Here is an 18,135-nt window from a genome sequence, read left to right as displayed (position 1 = left end):
GGGGCCTGGTGTTTCAGGTCTGTGTGAATGCTGCTTTTGGAGGGCACTTCCCCTCAGAGCCGTGTGCCTCCACTGTGTCTCGGGCAAACTCATCCCGGCAGGGGGAGGAGGGCCAGTTCAGAGTGCTGAGGTGACCAACCTCTTATGCACATTCCCCTGGACAAACTGTCCTTTTCCCCTTCTGACCCAGGGGTGGGGGTGTGTATTCTCTCCAGAAGTAAATCTGACCACTCCGAACTTCAACACATGAAAATTTAGACAAACTCCCATGACCTTTCTATCCACCAAGTCTGCCCCAACTGCCATATATTGCACATTAACTTGAAGGAAAGGAAGGAATACAAAGCAGACTGATAGCAGCACCTTCTACTCTCAAGGGGCGACTGCCCCAACTCTATTGACAGAGCAAAACACTACAAGCACCATAGGAAGAACCAGACACAACCTCAGACAATATGCAACATGCAGAGAGACACAGACCAAACAAAAATAAACAAGATCCAACCAGACATATGTGCGTATAAGGCACAAATTCCAGAATATTTGAGGCACAAAAGCTTCACCAGGGAACCAGGGAAACAGAATAGAACGCAGTATCTTCTCCACCAGGATCGGGTGAGGGTAACAGAATAGGGCAGGACTGCCCTACCAGGACTGGGGGAGGGATAACAGAATGGAGAACTGCGATCCTACCAGGACCAGATGGGGCACATTGGCCCCGCCAGAAGGATGGAAAATGTCTTCTCATCCGTCCCCAGGGCCAGAGTCACCGGGTGCGTCCACCCTGTCTTGTACCCTCCCCAGATGGTCGACCACTTACCAGAGACCAGAGATCCGGATTCAGGTGGCTTTACCAGAGTGTATTCGATCATGGACTTGGAGAGGAATTGGAGTGTGAGGCTGAGAAAATGTCTTCTCAGGAGCTCCCTCTCCCCCCTCAGCCAGTCCAAAGGACCACGAGCAGAGGCAAAATTTGGGTTTCCTTTGGAAACTTCGAACTTCCCTCAAAAATCTCGCGGGGGCCTCCAAATGTTGTATGCAGAGTTTGCGAGAAATGAGAGACTCAAGAGCCCAAGGGAAATGTGCCAATTGAAGCCTTTATTAGCTGGCCAGCGGCGGAGCCCTCAGTCTAAAATCAGACCAGAGGGGCGCCCCGACTGGCCAGGTTAGGGGCTTATAAGGGGTAGGCAAGCAGCTTACAGAAGCGGAATTCGCTGGGTAGGAGGTGTTGGGGGAGTGGACACCACACAGGAATTTTAGGTAGAGATAAGCCATCCTGGGGGAAGGGAGTACTGTCCTTCCTGCTGGGAGTAGCATAGTCATTCCTAGAGGAGTGAGGTTAAACTTTAGATTTACCATGACACAGGAAGAGGGAGGGGAATTCAGTTACAGGGTAGTGCCGGGTGAGATCAAACTGAGTCTCCACAATACCATAATTTATTTACACATTTTCCTATTGTGGATATCCAACTCATTTCTAGATTTGTGTGTGTGTGTGTTGAGGGGAGGAAGAGATTGGGGATTGAACCCAGGGGCATTCTATTTCTGAGCTATCCCCAGCCCTTTTTATTTTTTATTTTGAAAAAGAGTCTTGCTGAGTCCCCTGGGTCTCACTAAATTGCGGAGGCTGGCCTTGAGCCCCAGATCCTCCTGGCTCAGCCTCCTAGTACTGGGATTATAGGTGTGTGCCACCACACCCAGCTAAACAGTTATTTCTCTTGTATCTTCTTCCTCTTTATTCCTGCAACCACTGTGTTGTTCATTCCCTCCTGGTATCTCCCCCCCCCACACACACACACACACTTCTTTCTTTCTCTCTCTCCTTTCCTTTTCTTCTTCTTCCTTTCTCTAAATTTATTTTCCTGTTGCTACAGTGATTATTTTAAAATGCAAAGCTGATCAATGGATTTTTTGCTGCCTCATTACCTTCAGGGGAAGATCTGATCTCCTGGCATGAATCCTCTATGCTCCTACCACTGCCCAACCTTCTGGCCACTGAACGCTTTCCGGCTCAGAGCCAATCGCACGCACGTAGCATCCTCTGCCTAGAACTCCGTGTGCCGCCGTCTGTCCCTCATACTACAAGGGGAGGCCCAGGCCTTGTCTCCTCAGCAGGTGGCCACCTCTCCACCCCACCTTTCTGCAGCCTGGTCTGCACCAGGTGCACCCACTAGAGGAGTCTGTGCATAGAGGCCATCTTGTTGTCCACAGTATTGTCAGCTTCTTAAAGGCAGGGACCATTCTTAACAGCCTCTGTGCACTTCATCTAGCAAGAAGCCAGTTGCAGCATTCATGCTCATTTAATATGTTTGACAAAACCGGGCGTGGTGGCGCACGCTCGTAATCCCAGCACTCGGGAGGCTGAGACGGGAGGATCGCGGTTCGCGGCTAGCCTCAGCTACTCAGTGAGGCCCTCTGCAACTCAGTGAGACCCTGTTTCAAAATAAAGAATAAAAAATAGGGCAGGGGGTGTAGCTTGAAGGTCGAATGCCCCAACCACAAGAAATATGTTTGAACAAATAATTTCTATACCCTAAGCTATAGTGGTTACAATATTGTTTGATCACACAGGAACTTAAAGAACCAGCTGAGCATGAAAAAGACAAACTATTAAAAGAGGATGAAAAAGAAGAAAGAGGAGGAGGAGGAAGAGAAGAAGGAGGAGAAGAAGAAGAGGAGGAGGAGGAGGAGGAAGAAGAAGAAAGGGGAGGAAAAAGAGGAGGAGAAGGAAGGAAGGAAACTGAGAAGGAAATGAAAAGAGAGAAAGGAGGCGAGGTGAGATTACAGGCTGGGCTGGCGGCGGGCACCAGTGGTCCCAGCTACTCAGGAGGCTGAGGAGAAACCCTGAGCCCATAGGTTGAGAACAACCTTGAAAACATAGCAAGACCCTGTAGCAAAAAAAAAAAGTAAAATTATTTAGTGTTTTTTCTTTTACATTTGCCTTTTTAAAAAATTATCTTTATTTATTTATCTTTTTTTGTTGTTGGAGCTGGGGATGGAACCCAGGGGCATTCGACCACCGAGCTACAACCCCAGCCTGGTTGTTTTATTTGGTTTTTTTTGTTGTTGTTGTTGTTGTTTTGTTTTGTTTTGGTGGTACTGGGGTTCCTGGAAGCCCTTCTACCTCTGGGCTACACTCCCAGACCTATTTTATGTTTTTATTTGGAAACAGGGTCTCTTAAGCCAGCACGGCTGGATTTGAACCTGCGCGATCCTCCTGTCTCTGTCTCCCAAGCGCGGGGATTACAAGCGTGCGCCACCACGCCCGGCTTATTCTTTATTTTGAAACAGGGTCTCACTAAGTTGCGGAGGGCCTCGCTAAGTAGCTGAGGCTGGTCAAGCCTGTGATCCTGTCTCAGCCTCCCAAGTACCAGGATCACAGGTGTGAACTACCATGCCCAGCAACATTTACCACTTTCGAGACTAGATGACCTGGGCTGTGGAAGCAAGTGCCCTGTAGCATGGCCCGAGACCTTCCTTTCCTCGTAGAGCTCAGCATCCCTGCAGGCCTGCTTGCCTTTGCCACTTTGTTTCCAGAGAAAGGGGTGTCTCTTTTCCTTCCTAATCTAGCCATTTCCCAGTAGCTTCCTTCATGCCCAGCTCACCAGCTGCACGCACCGCCTCTCACCGGGCACTGCTTCTTTATTCCTTCTGTGCCACATTTTGTCAAATAGTTTAAACTCCTGTCTCCACTGCTTGGCTCCCCGTCCTCCCAGGTCTAGCTCACACCTCTCTTCCCTTACCCTTTCTCTATGCTGGTGCATTTGTAGTCATAAAACCCCTTCCTGAGCATTTTTAAGAATAATACCACAGTGATAAATACCAATAATTGAGTACCTATCAGGAACTTGAAGCTCCGCACCTGTCATCTCCTATCTGCACAGCACAACTTCAAGTATATAGCATTACCCTCTTTTTTGTGTGTGGTGCTAGGGATGGAACCCAGGGGCATTCTACCTCTGAGCTTCATCCCCTCCCCTATTTTATTTACCTATTTATTTATTTATTTATTTATTTATTTATTTATTTTGCTGCACTGGGGATGGAACCCAGGGGCATTCTACCTCTGAGCTACACTCTCAGCCCCATTATTTTATTCTTTATTTTGAAACGGGGTCTCACCAAGTTGCAGAGGGCCTCACTGAGTAGCTGAGGCTGGCCGCGAACCTGCGATCCTCCTGTCTCAGTAGGCAGAGCACAGGGGGCCTTTCCTAGTGCACACCGCCTTGGGGCACACCTGTACGCTAGCAGTAGTCCTGTTGTGCCTGGGCTGTCTGTTTTATGATCCGTCTCCCTGCTGGCTGTGAGTCCGCAGGGCACGGGAGAATCCTCTTTGGTTTACCTGTAGCGGTCTCCCGTTGCCCCCCCTCCCTCATCCCCACCGAGTTGTCAGTGTTTGCTGTGCGGACGTCTTCAGCTGTGCCTGCCGAGCGGTTAAGGCAGATGGAAGAGCGCCATTCCACCTTGTCACCCCCAGGTCCCGGGTGTCTCTGCAGCCCAGGCGCCGTTGACGTCTCCAGAGAAGAAAAAAGTCATTCGGTTCATTGGAGACGACGAAAGTATTCATTCCAAACCTCTGTTTGAGGCGGACATATTTTCTTCCTGGGTATGTATCTGCAACTTAACGAGGAAATGTAAAAGTGTTTAACATTATGTGAAAATGATATGGATCTAACATAGTTTTTCCAAGAGGAGCAGGAGCTCCTAAGTAAGGTATTTTATAGATTGTTTTTCTTCTAATATGATGCCTGGAAAACCCTTATTTTTTTTTTTAACCTTAATTTCACAAAATCTTGTCATTCTCATCTTTAAACCATATTTTAATATTAGAAGTTTATTTTCTTAGCTTAATAATCCCTTGGCCAGTATTTGACCATTTTTACTTTAATATTTTTTGGCATTGGTAATTTCACACGTTTATAACGTCCGTCAAAGCGTTTCCTTTAGACATATTCATTCAGCAGATTTTATGGAGAGCTATGAGAAGAACCTGCCTCCAAACACAAGAATTGTTAGGAAACCACGAACTTAGAGATAACAGCTATGGATCCTCAGCAGGGAAGGAGATTGAAAATTCTCCACAGAAATTCCATTTTTGGACCATGGTAGACTTACATCAGCTCCAGACTGGTCTGTCTGCCTGCTCTCTCTCCTTTCTCTCTCTCTCTCTCTCTCTCTCTCTCTCTCTCTCTCTCTCTCTCTCTCTCTTTCTCTCTCTCTCTCTCCACAATGCTGTGACTCAGGAGTCTACAGATGGGCTTCATTCCTCAGTTGCCTGAAAATAAGCAGGTACAACATTTTATGTGTGTTCACATGTGGATTTTCTTGGGTTGGGGAGAATCAATAGATTTTACCAAATTTCTCAACCCTCCAGTGAAGAATCAGCTCATTGTCAGCGGTTCTGACCCATCGGGGTGGGTGCTGTGTGGGCATGGGGCATGGGGGTAATGGCCGCAGCAGCTACCTTGATTAGGGGGAGGCCTGGCCGGAAGGAGAGGCCACTGCAGGGAGGTGGATCCAGGGAGGCTGGAGGCAAGGACCGGAAGGAGTCATGTGGAGAGCAAAATTAGGTGAGGGTGGTGGATGGGGAGTTATGGAGCCCATTCTCCCAAAGTGGACCCTATTCAATACGTTTTCAAAATAATTCATTACTGTGCCAGTCATTAAGACTGTGAGGCAAAGATGGCAGAAAAAGCAATACAAATGGAATGCAGTGTCTTGAAACATGTTACAACAAAACCCCACCAGTCCTCACCTGTCCCGGGCAGAGCCCTCCTTCAGGCTGCCTCCCTTCGTACGCACCCTGTGCTCTCCAGGGGAGGCACTGGGGTCAGCCCGGAGCCAGCCAGGCCCGGAAGCAAGGGGCCAGGCTGCGGGGACCACTGCACGGCTCTGATGCCAGTGTTCCCCGTGGTAGTGCTGGCACCATGCGGCTACTGAGGAGGCTGTGGCCCAGAAAGTCATCTCTGGCATTTTGAAAAGTTGCTGCTGCTGCTGCTGCTGCTGCTACTGCTGCTGCTAGAGGTCACTGAAGACCAAGCTGGCTAGGTCTTCCGTGACCAAAGGTCTGGAGAATGCACCAAGACATCCTCCAGCTGTACAGGTGCTCCAGGGATCCTGGAAGTCACCAGGAATCGCGTTTGTCCCGTGGGCTGGCCACTGGGCATTGTGCGGGTGGGAAGGATCACCAGGGTGAAGCCAGAGGAGGCTTCATCGTGTGAGTCCAGTGGAGGCAGGCTGATGTCGGTACCCAGAAAGTGAAGAGTCCTTGGACTGGATTTTGGGCTCAGAGATTTGGGCCAGCCCAGCAAGATTTATATCTCTAAGAAATTTATATGAAGTTCCATAAGGAACTGAGAAACCTTGTTAGATTTTGCAATGTTATGTGCCTCGAAAATAAATTATTAATAATAAGATGTAGGCCGGGCGTGGTAGCGCACTCTTCTAATCCCTGTACTTGGGAGGCTGAGACAAGAGGGTCACAGGTCAAGGACAAACTCAGCAACCTAGTAAGACTCCCAGGAAACCAGTGAGACCTTGTTTCAAGACTAAAATAAAATACAAGTAATAATAATAAGAAATCGTTAATTTCCTTGATTTTTGATTTATTAGGTAAACATGTTTATTCTTTTCCTCTTTTTATTTTCATTTTCATTTATTTATTTACTTTGGTACTAGGGATTAAACTCAGGGGCATTCTACCTCTGAGCTACACCCCCTAGCCCAATTTTATTTTTATTTTGAAACAAGGTCTCGCTAAGTTGATGAGAAGCTCACTACTTGCTGAGACTGTCCTCGAACCTGCGATCCTTGTGTCCTAACCTCCAAAGTACTGGGATTACAGGCGTGTGCCCCCACATTCCCAGCATCTCTTTTCCTTTAAAAAAAAAAATCTATTTCCTTGTTGCTGTTGTTGTTGTTGTTACTGTTTTCTGTTGTTGTTGTTGTTACTGTTTTCTCTACCTCTTTTAACTATAACAAAATTCACGTCCACCTATAATATAAATTATTTGGAAGCTGCTGTTTATTGGGCCACAGGAAATGCCTATTATTTTGTTGTTGTTAAGGATGTGCTTAATGACACTAGACATATACTAGACAAACTACATATATACTAGACATTCTAGACAACTATGAGTAGGAGAAGAAGAGCATCCTGGAAGGAATGACCCTGAAGAAGTAGAGCTTTAACTGTTGGGACTCTCGGTTCCTCATGGCATGTATTTCCTTTGTCAGAGAGATTCAGATAACAAAGATGCACTGGACCCCAAATATCTTGAAGCAATGGCTGTAATTGAACACATGCAGGAGAGGCTGATGTAAGTATGTTCACACGTGGTAAGAGAAGATGCTGGTCAGGAGGTTTGGCTGAGAAATCCGTATTTCTTGGCTGACCTTGGGCTGTCCTATTTGCTTAGTTCTTTTTTTTTTTTTTCTTCTGGTGCTGGGGTTTGCATCCAAGGGTATTCTACCTCTGAGCTACACCCCGAGCCCTACTTTATTTTTTATCTTGAAACAGGGTCTCACAAAGTTGCAGAGGGCCTCACTCAATTGCTGAGGCTGGCCATGAGCCTGCGGTCCTCCTGTCTCCGCCTCCCAAGTACGGGGATTACGGGCGTGCGTCATCACGTGTGGCTCTGTTTGCTTTATTCTTGCTCGGGGGATGAGTATCCCCAGATTTTCTACTTGAAGCAACGAGCCACATGGCTGTAGTAGGAGCATCCATCTTCCCCACAGCGGACGTGGGGAGCAGTTAGCGCTTATCTGTGAGAGAGGGTATTAGGAGTCATCTGGTTCAGAATGTCTCTAAGAGATGACGTAAGGAAATGCGTGGACTGGGAGAGACCATTGTGCTTGAGAAAGAATCTTCCATAAGCCAAAGAGGAGGAAGGGCAATGGCGTTAAGGTGGCGGGTGATGCCAGAGAAGAGCTTGGCCACGTACACATGTGCTCTGATAAGTAAGAAGTGCATCTCAAACCGTTTTTCCTTTATCCTAAAGTCTGGGGTTTTTGCAGAAGTACCAGAAAAGAAGGGACACTATTGGATTCAGTTTGTTGGGTCACATCAATTATGTGAAGGCCAGCCGGGCATGGTGGAACACGCCAGTAATATTACTACTTGGGAGGCTGAGACAGGAGGATCACAAATTCAAGGCCAGCCTCAGCAATTTAGCAAGTCCTCAGTGACTTAGATCCTGTTTCAAAATAAAAATCCTGTTTCAAAATAAAAAATAAAATATGGCTAGTGGTATAGCTCAGAGGTAAAACACTCCTGGGTTCAATCCCCAGTACCATAAAAAACAAAGCAATTATGTGAAGCCCAAGTTAACTACTAAAAGAGGGTTCCCTGACTATTGATAGAAAATTTCAAATACCCGAAAGTGGGATTCACTAAGAATTGATAAATATGTAATATTCTTGAATCACAGCATAATAGCAACTCTGACATTAGATCCAGAGTAGCCCCTCACCCTAGATCCCGGTTAGTCAGCGGTGCCCTGCCTCCTGCATCTGCACCCTCAGGCACATTCGTGCCCTCTACACGATGAGTCCCTGCCTGGTCCACGCTTCCAGTTATTGTGTTTCTTCCAACTTTGTGCCCGTCAGGGAGGCTGAAAACAGAGCCCGGCGGGCAGAGGAGAAGTGTGAGGATGCGCAGGAGAAGCTCCATCACACGCTCATCCGAAACGAGGACCTGCAGAGGGAGCTAGAGAAAGTGTTTATGAAGCCTAAGGTGGAATCCGAAGGAAAAGAAGAAAAAGGAGAAAAAGGAGAGGGGAAAGAAGAGGAAGAGGAGGAGGAGGAAGAGGAAGAAGAGGAAGAAGTCAAGCCAACAGGAAGTCCCTCAAAAGCACCAAAGAAAGGTGAGACTTGCTTTTTCTTTTTGCTATATTTAGATTGTATTTATGAAAACAACTTGATTGGGCTACAAAATAAATAAATACACACACATATGTAATTTTCTTTTTTTGCAGTACTGGGGATTAAACCCAGGGCAACACATGCTATGCAAATACTCTACCACTGAACTACATCCCCAGCCCTTTATTTTTTTGAAATGGGATCTTGCTATGTTGCTGAAGCTGGCCTTGAACCTGCAATTCTCCAGTCTTGGCCTCTCAGGTCCTGGGATCCCAGGGATGCGCCGCGGCGCATAGCCGGGCCACAGTTAAAAGAGCATCAGTATCTTTGGTGCTGATCCACTAGTCTGTGTGTCTTATGGGCAGGCATATATATTTAATTATCTTATTCAGACAATTCAGATAAAGGAAAACTAATAATAGTGGATAAATAAACTAACACAAAATATAACTTTTTACTTTAAAACTGGCAAAAAAATTTAAATGAAAGAAAACAGTGCTGATCAGATGTGACAACATAGTTTTACAGTTAATACTTACGGAAAGACAAATGGATATAAGACTTTTAGAACATAATTTGAGTACTAGGGAGCCTGAGACTGAAGGATCACAGGTTTGAGGCCTGTGCACAGTAACTTAGTGAGACTCTGTTTCAAAATAAAAAATGAAATCGGGCTGACGGTGCAGTTGAGAGGTAGAATGCCCCTGGGTTCAAACCCTAGCACCACATACTCACACACACAAAAAACCCAGCATTAATTTGATAGTATGTCTGGACAATCCTGTAAGATAGGCATTTATTTCTATCTACCTATAATTTTGCTCTTGAGAATCTAGTCTAAAGAAATGGGGGGTAGCTTGTAGACTGTTAGTACTAAAAACAAAACAAAACAAAACAAAAACACACCAGAAAACAAATACTGTGTAGAAAGGTTCACTGTTAGTGTATGTAGTAGGAAAACTGAAACAATCTACCTTTGCGATCATGGAAGGAGGACTAAATGCCATATCAATACACTCGAATATTATACAACTATTTAAATGGTGTTTATGAGTTATTTTGGTAACACAGGACATTTTATGTTAAAATTCAAATGCAAGAAATAGGATATGGTGTTTTTTTTAAAGGTAGAATAAAAGGGAAATGTTGTAAAATAATGCCAGATTTACCTATGGGGCGATGCGGGTTTATGGGGAAGTTTGTCATTATTTTATGATTCGATGCTTCTTAGCTTTTCCGTGATGAAAAACGTCTAATTCTGCAGGATGAAGAACTTGACTTTTCGTTTTCTTCTCTAGTGCTACAATCTTCCATAAGCCATTCTCAGTAGCTTTGATTTGGAGACGTACGTGTGTGTGTGTGTGTGTGTGTGTGTGTGTGTGTGTGTGTGTGTTACTGGGGATTGAGCCCAGGAGCATTCTACCTCCCAGCCACACCCCAGCCCTTTTGGAAACAGGGTCTCACTGAGTTGCTGAAAGTAGGCTTGACTCTGCAATCCTCCTGTCCCAGCCTCTCAAACACTGGGATACAGGCATGCATTACCATGCCTGGCTAATTTTTTTAATTATTATTTTTGCTTCATCTCTAGCCTATGGTCTGTTCCCAGGACAACTCCTGGTATAAGAAATGTACTGGGAAAATATCTACCTCTGTTTTCCTAGGTCACTCCCCCTCACCCCCAACAAAAACAATAAAGGCAGGCAGCCGGCCGAGCCCCAGGTGCAAGGGCGGCAGCACTCTTGGAGGGAGAATCTTATTTTCACTACTACTGCCCATTCTGCTCTGGTGATGCCCTTTAGTTTTAGCTTTGAAATACATATGAGATGGTTTTCATGAATTAAAAAAGAATTGGCTGGGCGTGGTGGCGCACGCTTGTAATCCCTGGGCTTGGAAGGCAGAGACAGGAGGATCGCGCAGGTTCGAAGCCAGCCGCGAGCACTGGCTTAGAAGACCCTGTTTCCAAATAAAAATGTAAAAAATAGGTCTGGGAGTGTAGCCCGGAGATAGAAGGGCTTCCAGGAACCCTAGTACCACCAAAAAAAAAAAAAAAAAAAAAAGAATTGAAGCCAGGTGTGGTGGTTCACATTTATAATTCCAGTACTTAGAAGGCTGAGACAGGAGGATCGCAGGTTCGTGGCCAGACTCAACTACTTAGGCCCTCCACAACTTAGTGAGACCCTGTTTCAAAATAAAAAATAAAAAAATAGGGCTGGGGTGTAGCTTGAGGGTAGAATGCCCCTGGGTTCGATTCCCAGTAACACACACACACACACACACACACACACACACACACACACACAAAAGAATTTTCTTCTAAAATTCTGGATGCAGCTTTATCCCAATAACTTGAAAGCCAGACATTCTTCAGATAGAGAAAGATAAATAGGCGAACCATACAAAAAGCCCATGTGTTAGCTGGAGGGGTTACCTCCATGGAATACCGAGTGGGGGCTTCAGTTTTGTCTGTTTCCATCAAGATCTTGAGGGTGAGCTTCAGTCCAGCAGGAGAGCTTTAATGGGTCAAGGGAGGGATACACAGGGCCTGCAGGAGTGCAAGCCACCTTCCTGCCTCCAGACTCCACCATCAGAGTTGGGGTTGGGGGTCAAAAGTGAGAGGAGCTGGGCTCACACTTGTAATCCCCACGCTTGGGAGGCGGAGACAGGAGGATCGCGCAGGTTCGAAGCCAGCCGCGCTGGCTTAAGAGACCCTGTTTCCAAATAAAAATATAAAATAGGTCTGGGAGTGTAGCCCGGAAGTAGAAGGGCTTCCAGGAACCCAATACCACAAAAAAAAAAAAAAAAAAAAAAGAGAGAGAGAGAGAGAAGAAGCTTTGCAAAGCTCCTGAGTGAGGCAGTCCCCAGGTCCTGCAGCTCACCTGAACGGTGTTAGCAGACACCTCTGGGGCTGTCCAACACGGCTAGATTTGAGGGGGTCTAGTGCAGTAAAGCCACTTTTTCCTGAAAGTTGTGCACTGAAGGAACGAACAATTGTATTATCCTAAAGAAGGAGCCTTTGACTGCTGTGTAAAGACTTAGAGGGGGTGAATACACTTATTGTTGTTTTTATGTCTTTTTTTAAAAAAAAATAATTAGCAAGTCACTGTTCCGTGAGCTCTGTGTGAAGAAAGGAATTGACGGGGGCGTTCACACCCATAAATCGGCTTTAGCCTTTGCTCTCAGGGGGCCTGCGCCTGGATGTGGGAGGACACACCAAGAGCAGAGCTGGTCCAATGTGGGGAGGGGGTGGCAGCGGCAGGTCTGAGGGAATCGAACCTGGAGCCAGGCTGACATGGAGCCACTCTTCCTGCCGTGCCAGGCAGAGCAGGCCCGATAGAGGCTTCTGCGTGCACCCCGGGGTGGGCTGTGTGTAGGGCCTGTGCCCGGGAGAGTGGAGCGCCGGGTGGGAGACGATGGGGGTGAGGAATGGATGAAGGAGGACCCTGAAGAGTACTGTGTCTGAATTCCTTCCCTTCAGGCTTGAGGATGTGCACAAGCGGCAGGGGAGGGGCTCCTCTTTCTTTTCTTTGGTTTGACCACTATGGCCCCTGCAGTTAACTGACCACCCTTCAACTGTGGGAAATGCACACCGAATCCCAGTAACCAAGCTAGAGTCACACTTGTGGCACACAGCTTGTTTGTAGGCTGGGCAAAATAGAATTTTTAAACTGCTTATTAAAGCTAAAAGCCTTTAGTAAATATAAAGTATTGTTACTATAATGCTCTGTTTTGTCTTTTTAGTGGCATCACGCAAGGAGGGTGCCAAATCCAGAATCCGGACTAAATCCAAGACCAAACCCAAGTAGTATTCATGGACCTCTGGGGTGCACAGGGCCAGGTCTGCTGAACACACTCAGGACTGTGTGAAGGCGCCCCTTTTCCGTGGCTACTGAAGACCATGGTGTACATCCCAAGAACGGCTCCTCTTTAGAAGCAGAGCAATGGCTCTCGGGGGCCAATGCGTTAGCTAACTTCCCAGATTAAACCAGTTCTACAAAATGTGCTAGCCTCTTCCATTGGTTTTTGTGACAGAAATAATGCTTATGATGACTTTGAACTCTGCAGAGAAGGCTAGCAGCTAAAGGAGCTTTACCCGGGGCACGGTGGTGCACGCCCGCAGTCCCAGTACTTGGGAGACTGAGACAGGAGGATCACAGGTTTGAAGACAATCTAAGCAAGTGGTGGGACTCTCACCAACCTAGGGAAATCCTGCTTCAAAATAAAAATAAAATAGGGATGGGAGTGTAGCTCAGAGGTCGAATGCTCCGGGTTCAATCCCCAGGACTAGAAGACAAAACTTTCTTTTTTCAATTTAGAAGCGGATTCTGATAACGCCTTAGGTTTCGGTAGCATTTTCAGGTATTTTTTTTTTTTTTTCTGGTTTCAAGAATTCTTGTGATTTTTTTCATCTTCATAGCAACCTAACAAGTGGGCGGGAGCGATTGTTGTCCCCATTTCTCAGAAGACTGAGGCCCCGACTGGGAATGTGGGTCTTCCCGAGGCGCGGAGCTGCTTGGCGTCAGAGCCCCCAGCTCGCTGCGCTGACAGGCAAAGGGCTCCAGGGCGAGGCGCAGACCGCAGCGCAGGGGCCCGTGTTGCTGAGGGTTTTCCCGCCAGCGCTTTTTGCTGTGACTGCCCATTTTTCTGCTCTGTTCATGACTCTCAATCCATTTGGGCACAGAGATGGACTAACCTGCAGAAATCAGATGCAGGGCCCTCCCCCCTGGGAGCTCCGCTCCTCCCCCTGGCTCCTGGCACCCAGGGCGGGATCGCCGTGTTTCTTTTAGCTGCGCATATTTGGTATTTCTTTGGCTTTATATCCTGAACTTTAGTCCTTTGCCTGCTCTTTCAGCCTTAGAAACCCCCTGGCTCTGGAATCCCTGCCTTACTTGAACCAAATCCTTGGCAGGGCATGATGGCACACGCCTGCAGTCCTGGTACTTGGGAGGCTGAGACAGAAGGATTACAGGTTCACAGCCAGCCTCAGCTACTTAGCGAGGCCCTCCACAACTTAGCAGGAACCACGTGATTTTAGATCTTGGAAATTGCTTCAACATCTCATCCTAGTTGCTGCCACAAAACAAACTGCTGTTACTCCCTCCATCCTTAGCAGGATTCTGCCAACATCTCAAATTCCCAAGAGAGAGAAAGTCACAAACCACTCCAGGGAGGTACCAGGGCAGTGAGAAAGCCTCAGGGGCGCTCTAGCCTCCTTAAATAAGGACAGCTCGCTCGCTGTCCCACCAAGATGGAATGCAACTTGGGGAAAGGAGGTTCCCCTCCGCCCAGAGCAGTGTTCGGAAGCCATCACGAAGTTTGGGGGTTTAGAACCAAGCGTGCTGGTGAAGCATCTGGCCTGCTGCTCCCTACAAGTCAGCTTGGGCAACTCCATTCCCCCACATGACTGATTTGTGGGGTGTGGCAAGGGTCTTTGAGCTGCTGTGCCTTCTAGGGTCTTCCAAGCAGAGTGGGGGGCGGCACTCTCGCTGCTCACCACTGGCGCCATGCTGTGGCACGAGGCTGTTAATTTGGGGATGACAAGACCAGCTATTCTGTGCTCAGATGTGCAGAGTCACACGAACCTCTTCTGGAAAGCTGCCCTGACTCTCCGGGAGAGAGGGAACCGAGGATCCATTGCACCCTCTGTGTCTCAGCCCCAGGCCCAGTGGCGCCGTGTTCCCTGTTTCTGGAGCTGAGCTGGTAATGGCATCGTGTGCCTCTGGACTGTAGGAAGTTGGTGAGCCAGCCTCTCATCCACCAGCCTGGCTGTTCCCACCCTCATGGGCACCCCGAGATCCTCCCCTGAGAGATCTAGATCTGGTCCTGCTAACACACTTGGTCCTACTGACCGAACCTGACTGGTCATCTAGTACTTTGTAGCACGCATTGACTGCACTTTCCTCTTGGTCTTGGCCGTGCTCGTTAGCTGTCCATCACTATACTGAAATGCCTGAGACAATCATCTTACAAACAGAAGAGTTCTTTTTGGCTCACGCTGGATGTCCCAGCGGGTGATTGATGGCCCCAATGCTTTGGGCCTCTGATGAAAGAGGACAGCAGAGTGAGGCGCGTGGCAGAGCAGACGGCTTCCTCATGAGCCAGGGAGCTAGAGAAAGAGCGGGAAGAGGCGCAGAGCTCAGAATCACCTTCAAAGGTACTTCCCCAGTGACCTAAGAGCCTTCTGGCCAGGCCCCACCCCCAAAAGGCTTCATCATCTCCAGATAGCGCCACCCTGTGGACTAAGCTTTTAGCACATCGTCTTTTGTTTATATATTTATTTAGTTTTGGTACTGGGGGTGGAACCCAGGGGCCTTCTACCTCCAGGCCACACCCCCAGATGTATTTTTATATTTTATTTGGAAACGGTCTCACTAAGTTGCTGAGAGCCTCACTAAGCTGCTGAGGCTGGCTTTGAACCTGCGATCCTCCTGTCTCAGCCTCCCAAGCGCGGGGATTACAAGCGTGCGCCACCACGCCTGGCTAGCACATAGTCTTTGGAGGACACTCATCCGAGCCACACTATCAGCTTTTCCTAGCTGGAGGGAAACCTGCACCCGCAGTTTCAAAGACCACTGGAATTTCTGCGTGTAAGCCCCAAAGCTCTAGGGCACTATCCTCATTTCTGAAATCCCAAGTAAGCATCTCACCTACGTTTCCACAGGTAGCACAGAGGTTTTTCTAAAATAAGGGAAAGCCAATCCAGCCCTGCTTGCCGAGGGCTGCACACGAACTGAATTGCCTGCTGCCCGAGCCTGAGGCTGCACACTCAGCAGCCAGGCTGAGATGAAGCAATGCCAGGAGGTCATCAGGATTCCTGTCTCTGCCTCAAGAAAACCAAGACTTATTCTAGTGAGGGCTCCCACAGCCTCCAGGTAATTCCCCATTTAGGATTGCTAAGCAAGCCCTCCAGTCCCCCGACCTCAAGGGCGAACTGCAGCGAAGTGGCTTTTCAATGAATGCAGCTTGTCTAAAATGGTGCAGCCACGAGACCGAGACCGACATGACCTTAACAGGGGCATCAGCTGGCTCTGCAAACACATTAGCCAACATGGGAGGTCCCAGTAGAGGACAAAGCTGGGGACTGTGGAAGAGGCACGGGTCTCCCCCTGGAGAAGGGGATTAGGACTTTCCCCATGGAGAAGGAGCTTTGTGTGTTCTCCAGAATAAATGGGACTTCTTTGGGAATAAAGGTAAGTAAATAAAGCGGTGCCGCTAAGAACGTGATCATGGAAAGGAGCCTTCCAGGGGTTCAGTCCTCTGAGTTTAATGCCCGGTGCATGTGTGTGTGTGTGCGCACACACCCCCACCCCCCACCCCCCCACACATACACACACACCAGAGAAAAAGCTGCTTCCCAGCATGTGTCACGGCTCTGGACGAGACCGGGCAGCTTTCCTCACTTCTCCTGCAAGGGCTTAGCCAGTGAGGACGCAGCACTGCGCCTGGAGAGGAGACCGCGTGCGGCACTACCGCCCTAGTTAGCCTCTGAGGAGTTTCCCCCGTGACCAAGCATGGTCTTTGGGAAAAGGGAATGGGGAGACTTGCCTTTGAATAAGATGAGTAAGAGACAGTGTTCAGGGGAGAGAGCCAAGTTAGCGGGCATTGGCATACCGCCAGCTCTGTGAGCGACCGGGAAGTTCCCATTGTAACGTTTTACTAATACCATTTTTGTAATGTTAGTAATGTTTTAAAATGTGTGTGTGTGTGTGTGTGTGTGTGTGTCCAGTACTGGGGCTTGAACCCAGGGGCATTCTACCTCCATGCTACACCCCCTAGTCCTATTTTTTATTATTTATTTATTTATTTATTTATTTATTTATTTATTTATTTTTGGTGGTACTGGGGTTCCTGGAAGCCCTTCTACCTCCAGGCTACACTCTCAGACCTATTTTTATACTTTTTTAAATTTGGAAACAGGGTCTCTTAAGCCAGAGCGGCTGGCTTCGAACCTGCTCGATTGTCCTGTCTCCGCCTCCCAAGCGCGGGGATTACAAGCATGTGCCACCACTCCCCGCTATTCTTTATTTTGAAACAGGGTTTCACTAAGTTGCGGAGGGCCTCACTAAGTAGCTGAGGCTGGCCACCAACCTGTGATCCTCCTGTCTCAGCCTCCCAGTCCCTGGAATTACAAGCCTGCGCCACCATGCCCGGCTTTATAATGTTATTTTTAAGTTTGCAGAGAATTTGCTGTATACTTGGGTATACTGTTGTATTAACTTGGCTTATTTTTCTGTAGATAGGAATTTCTAGTTGTACAAAGCAGTTTAATGGAACATAAGACTTAGAGGGATGTATATTAAGAAACATTTATACAAGAAAAGAATTATTCAGAGCATATATAAATAATATAGTATCATAATTATTTGAAGAAATAAGCGGTCTGGTAAATTCTCTACTGAAAATACATTTTTCTCAGCCCCTATTTACAGTGATTCTTCCTCAGCTTAAGCAACACATATTAATACATATTTTTGTCCTTTTGCTTATTTCTTTATTTTAAAAAATGAAATCTAGCCAGGTATGGTGGTACATGCCTGAAATCCCAGGAGTTGGGTGGCTGAGACAGGAAGATCACAGGTTCGAGGACATCTTCAGATACTCTCAGCAATCTAGCAAGACCCTGTTCCCAAACATAAAATCAAGAGGGCTGAGGGAGTAGAGCTTGGAGGTAGAATGTCCCTGGGTTCAATCCCCAGTACCACAAAACAACAACAAAGGAGGCTCTGTACAAGGAATGTATTTTAAATCCTTTAATGACATGCAAATTTACATCTAACTCGAGTACATCTCTTTCCTTTGCATTCCCTCAGGAACACGGCAGAGTTACTAGGGTGCAGCTCTCAGCCTCGGTGTCCAGGGAGAGGGAGTGTGGTTGGGGAGTGAGACGGGCGGGTGGCTAGTTGGAGGAGGGCCCACGTCCTAGATACAAGGTTTGACAAGCACGGTGACCGACCGGGTTCAGAGAAAGGGCTGTGGGCCTGCACTGGAAAAGGGGCGTGTGAGCTGGGTCTTCAGAGGCCACAGCTGAACCACACCTAGAGTCAAAATTCCAAGTTAGAACATCGACCAAGGCTCTTTCCCATGATGACTCCGATCAGATGACCCACCTACACGGAGTCCTCTGCCCTTAGCCGTTTCGCTGACTCCTGTGCGTGGCTGTGTGTGATGTCATGCATTCTAAGGCCCTTCCCTTTGGCAGCGGAGGAGCTGAAGCCCGGACGCACGCCCCACTCGGGGACGCCCAGCCCAGCCACGCTGTCCTTTGCCCACCCACCT

At 47.8% G+C, this 18,135-nt stretch overlaps 1 protein-coding gene across 1 annotated transcript in view; it reads left to right on the top strand.

The window, feature by feature from the left end:
• The window catches only part of AXDND1 (axonemal dynein light chain domain containing 1), a gene marked incomplete at both ends in the record, with an annotated part of 66,274 nt that extends 56,096 nt beyond the window's left edge, over positions 1 to 10,178 (top strand). Inside the window, 5 exons of the mRNA XM_080698771.1 lie at positions 805 to 894; positions 4,478 to 4,606; positions 7,237 to 7,319; positions 8,608 to 8,734; positions 10,161 to 10,178. Coding sequence (XP_080554897.1) covers positions 805 to 894; positions 4,478 to 4,606; positions 7,237 to 7,319; positions 8,608 to 8,734; positions 10,161 to 10,178 — 447 coding nt within the window. The remainder of the gene's footprint in view (positions 1 to 804; positions 895 to 4,477; positions 4,607 to 7,236; positions 7,320 to 8,607; positions 8,735 to 10,160) is intronic.
• Between the last annotated feature and the right edge of the window lie 7,957 nt (positions 10,179 to 18,135).

This window comes from Muscardinus avellanarius (genome assembly GCF_963383645.1).
Source record: "Muscardinus avellanarius genome assembly, chromosome: 7".
Taxonomy (NCBI): Eukaryota; Metazoa; Chordata; class Mammalia; order Rodentia; family Gliridae; genus Muscardinus; species Muscardinus avellanarius.
The sequence above is the reverse complement of the archived record's forward strand: the minus strand, read 5'-3'. Positions and strand labels throughout refer to the sequence as shown.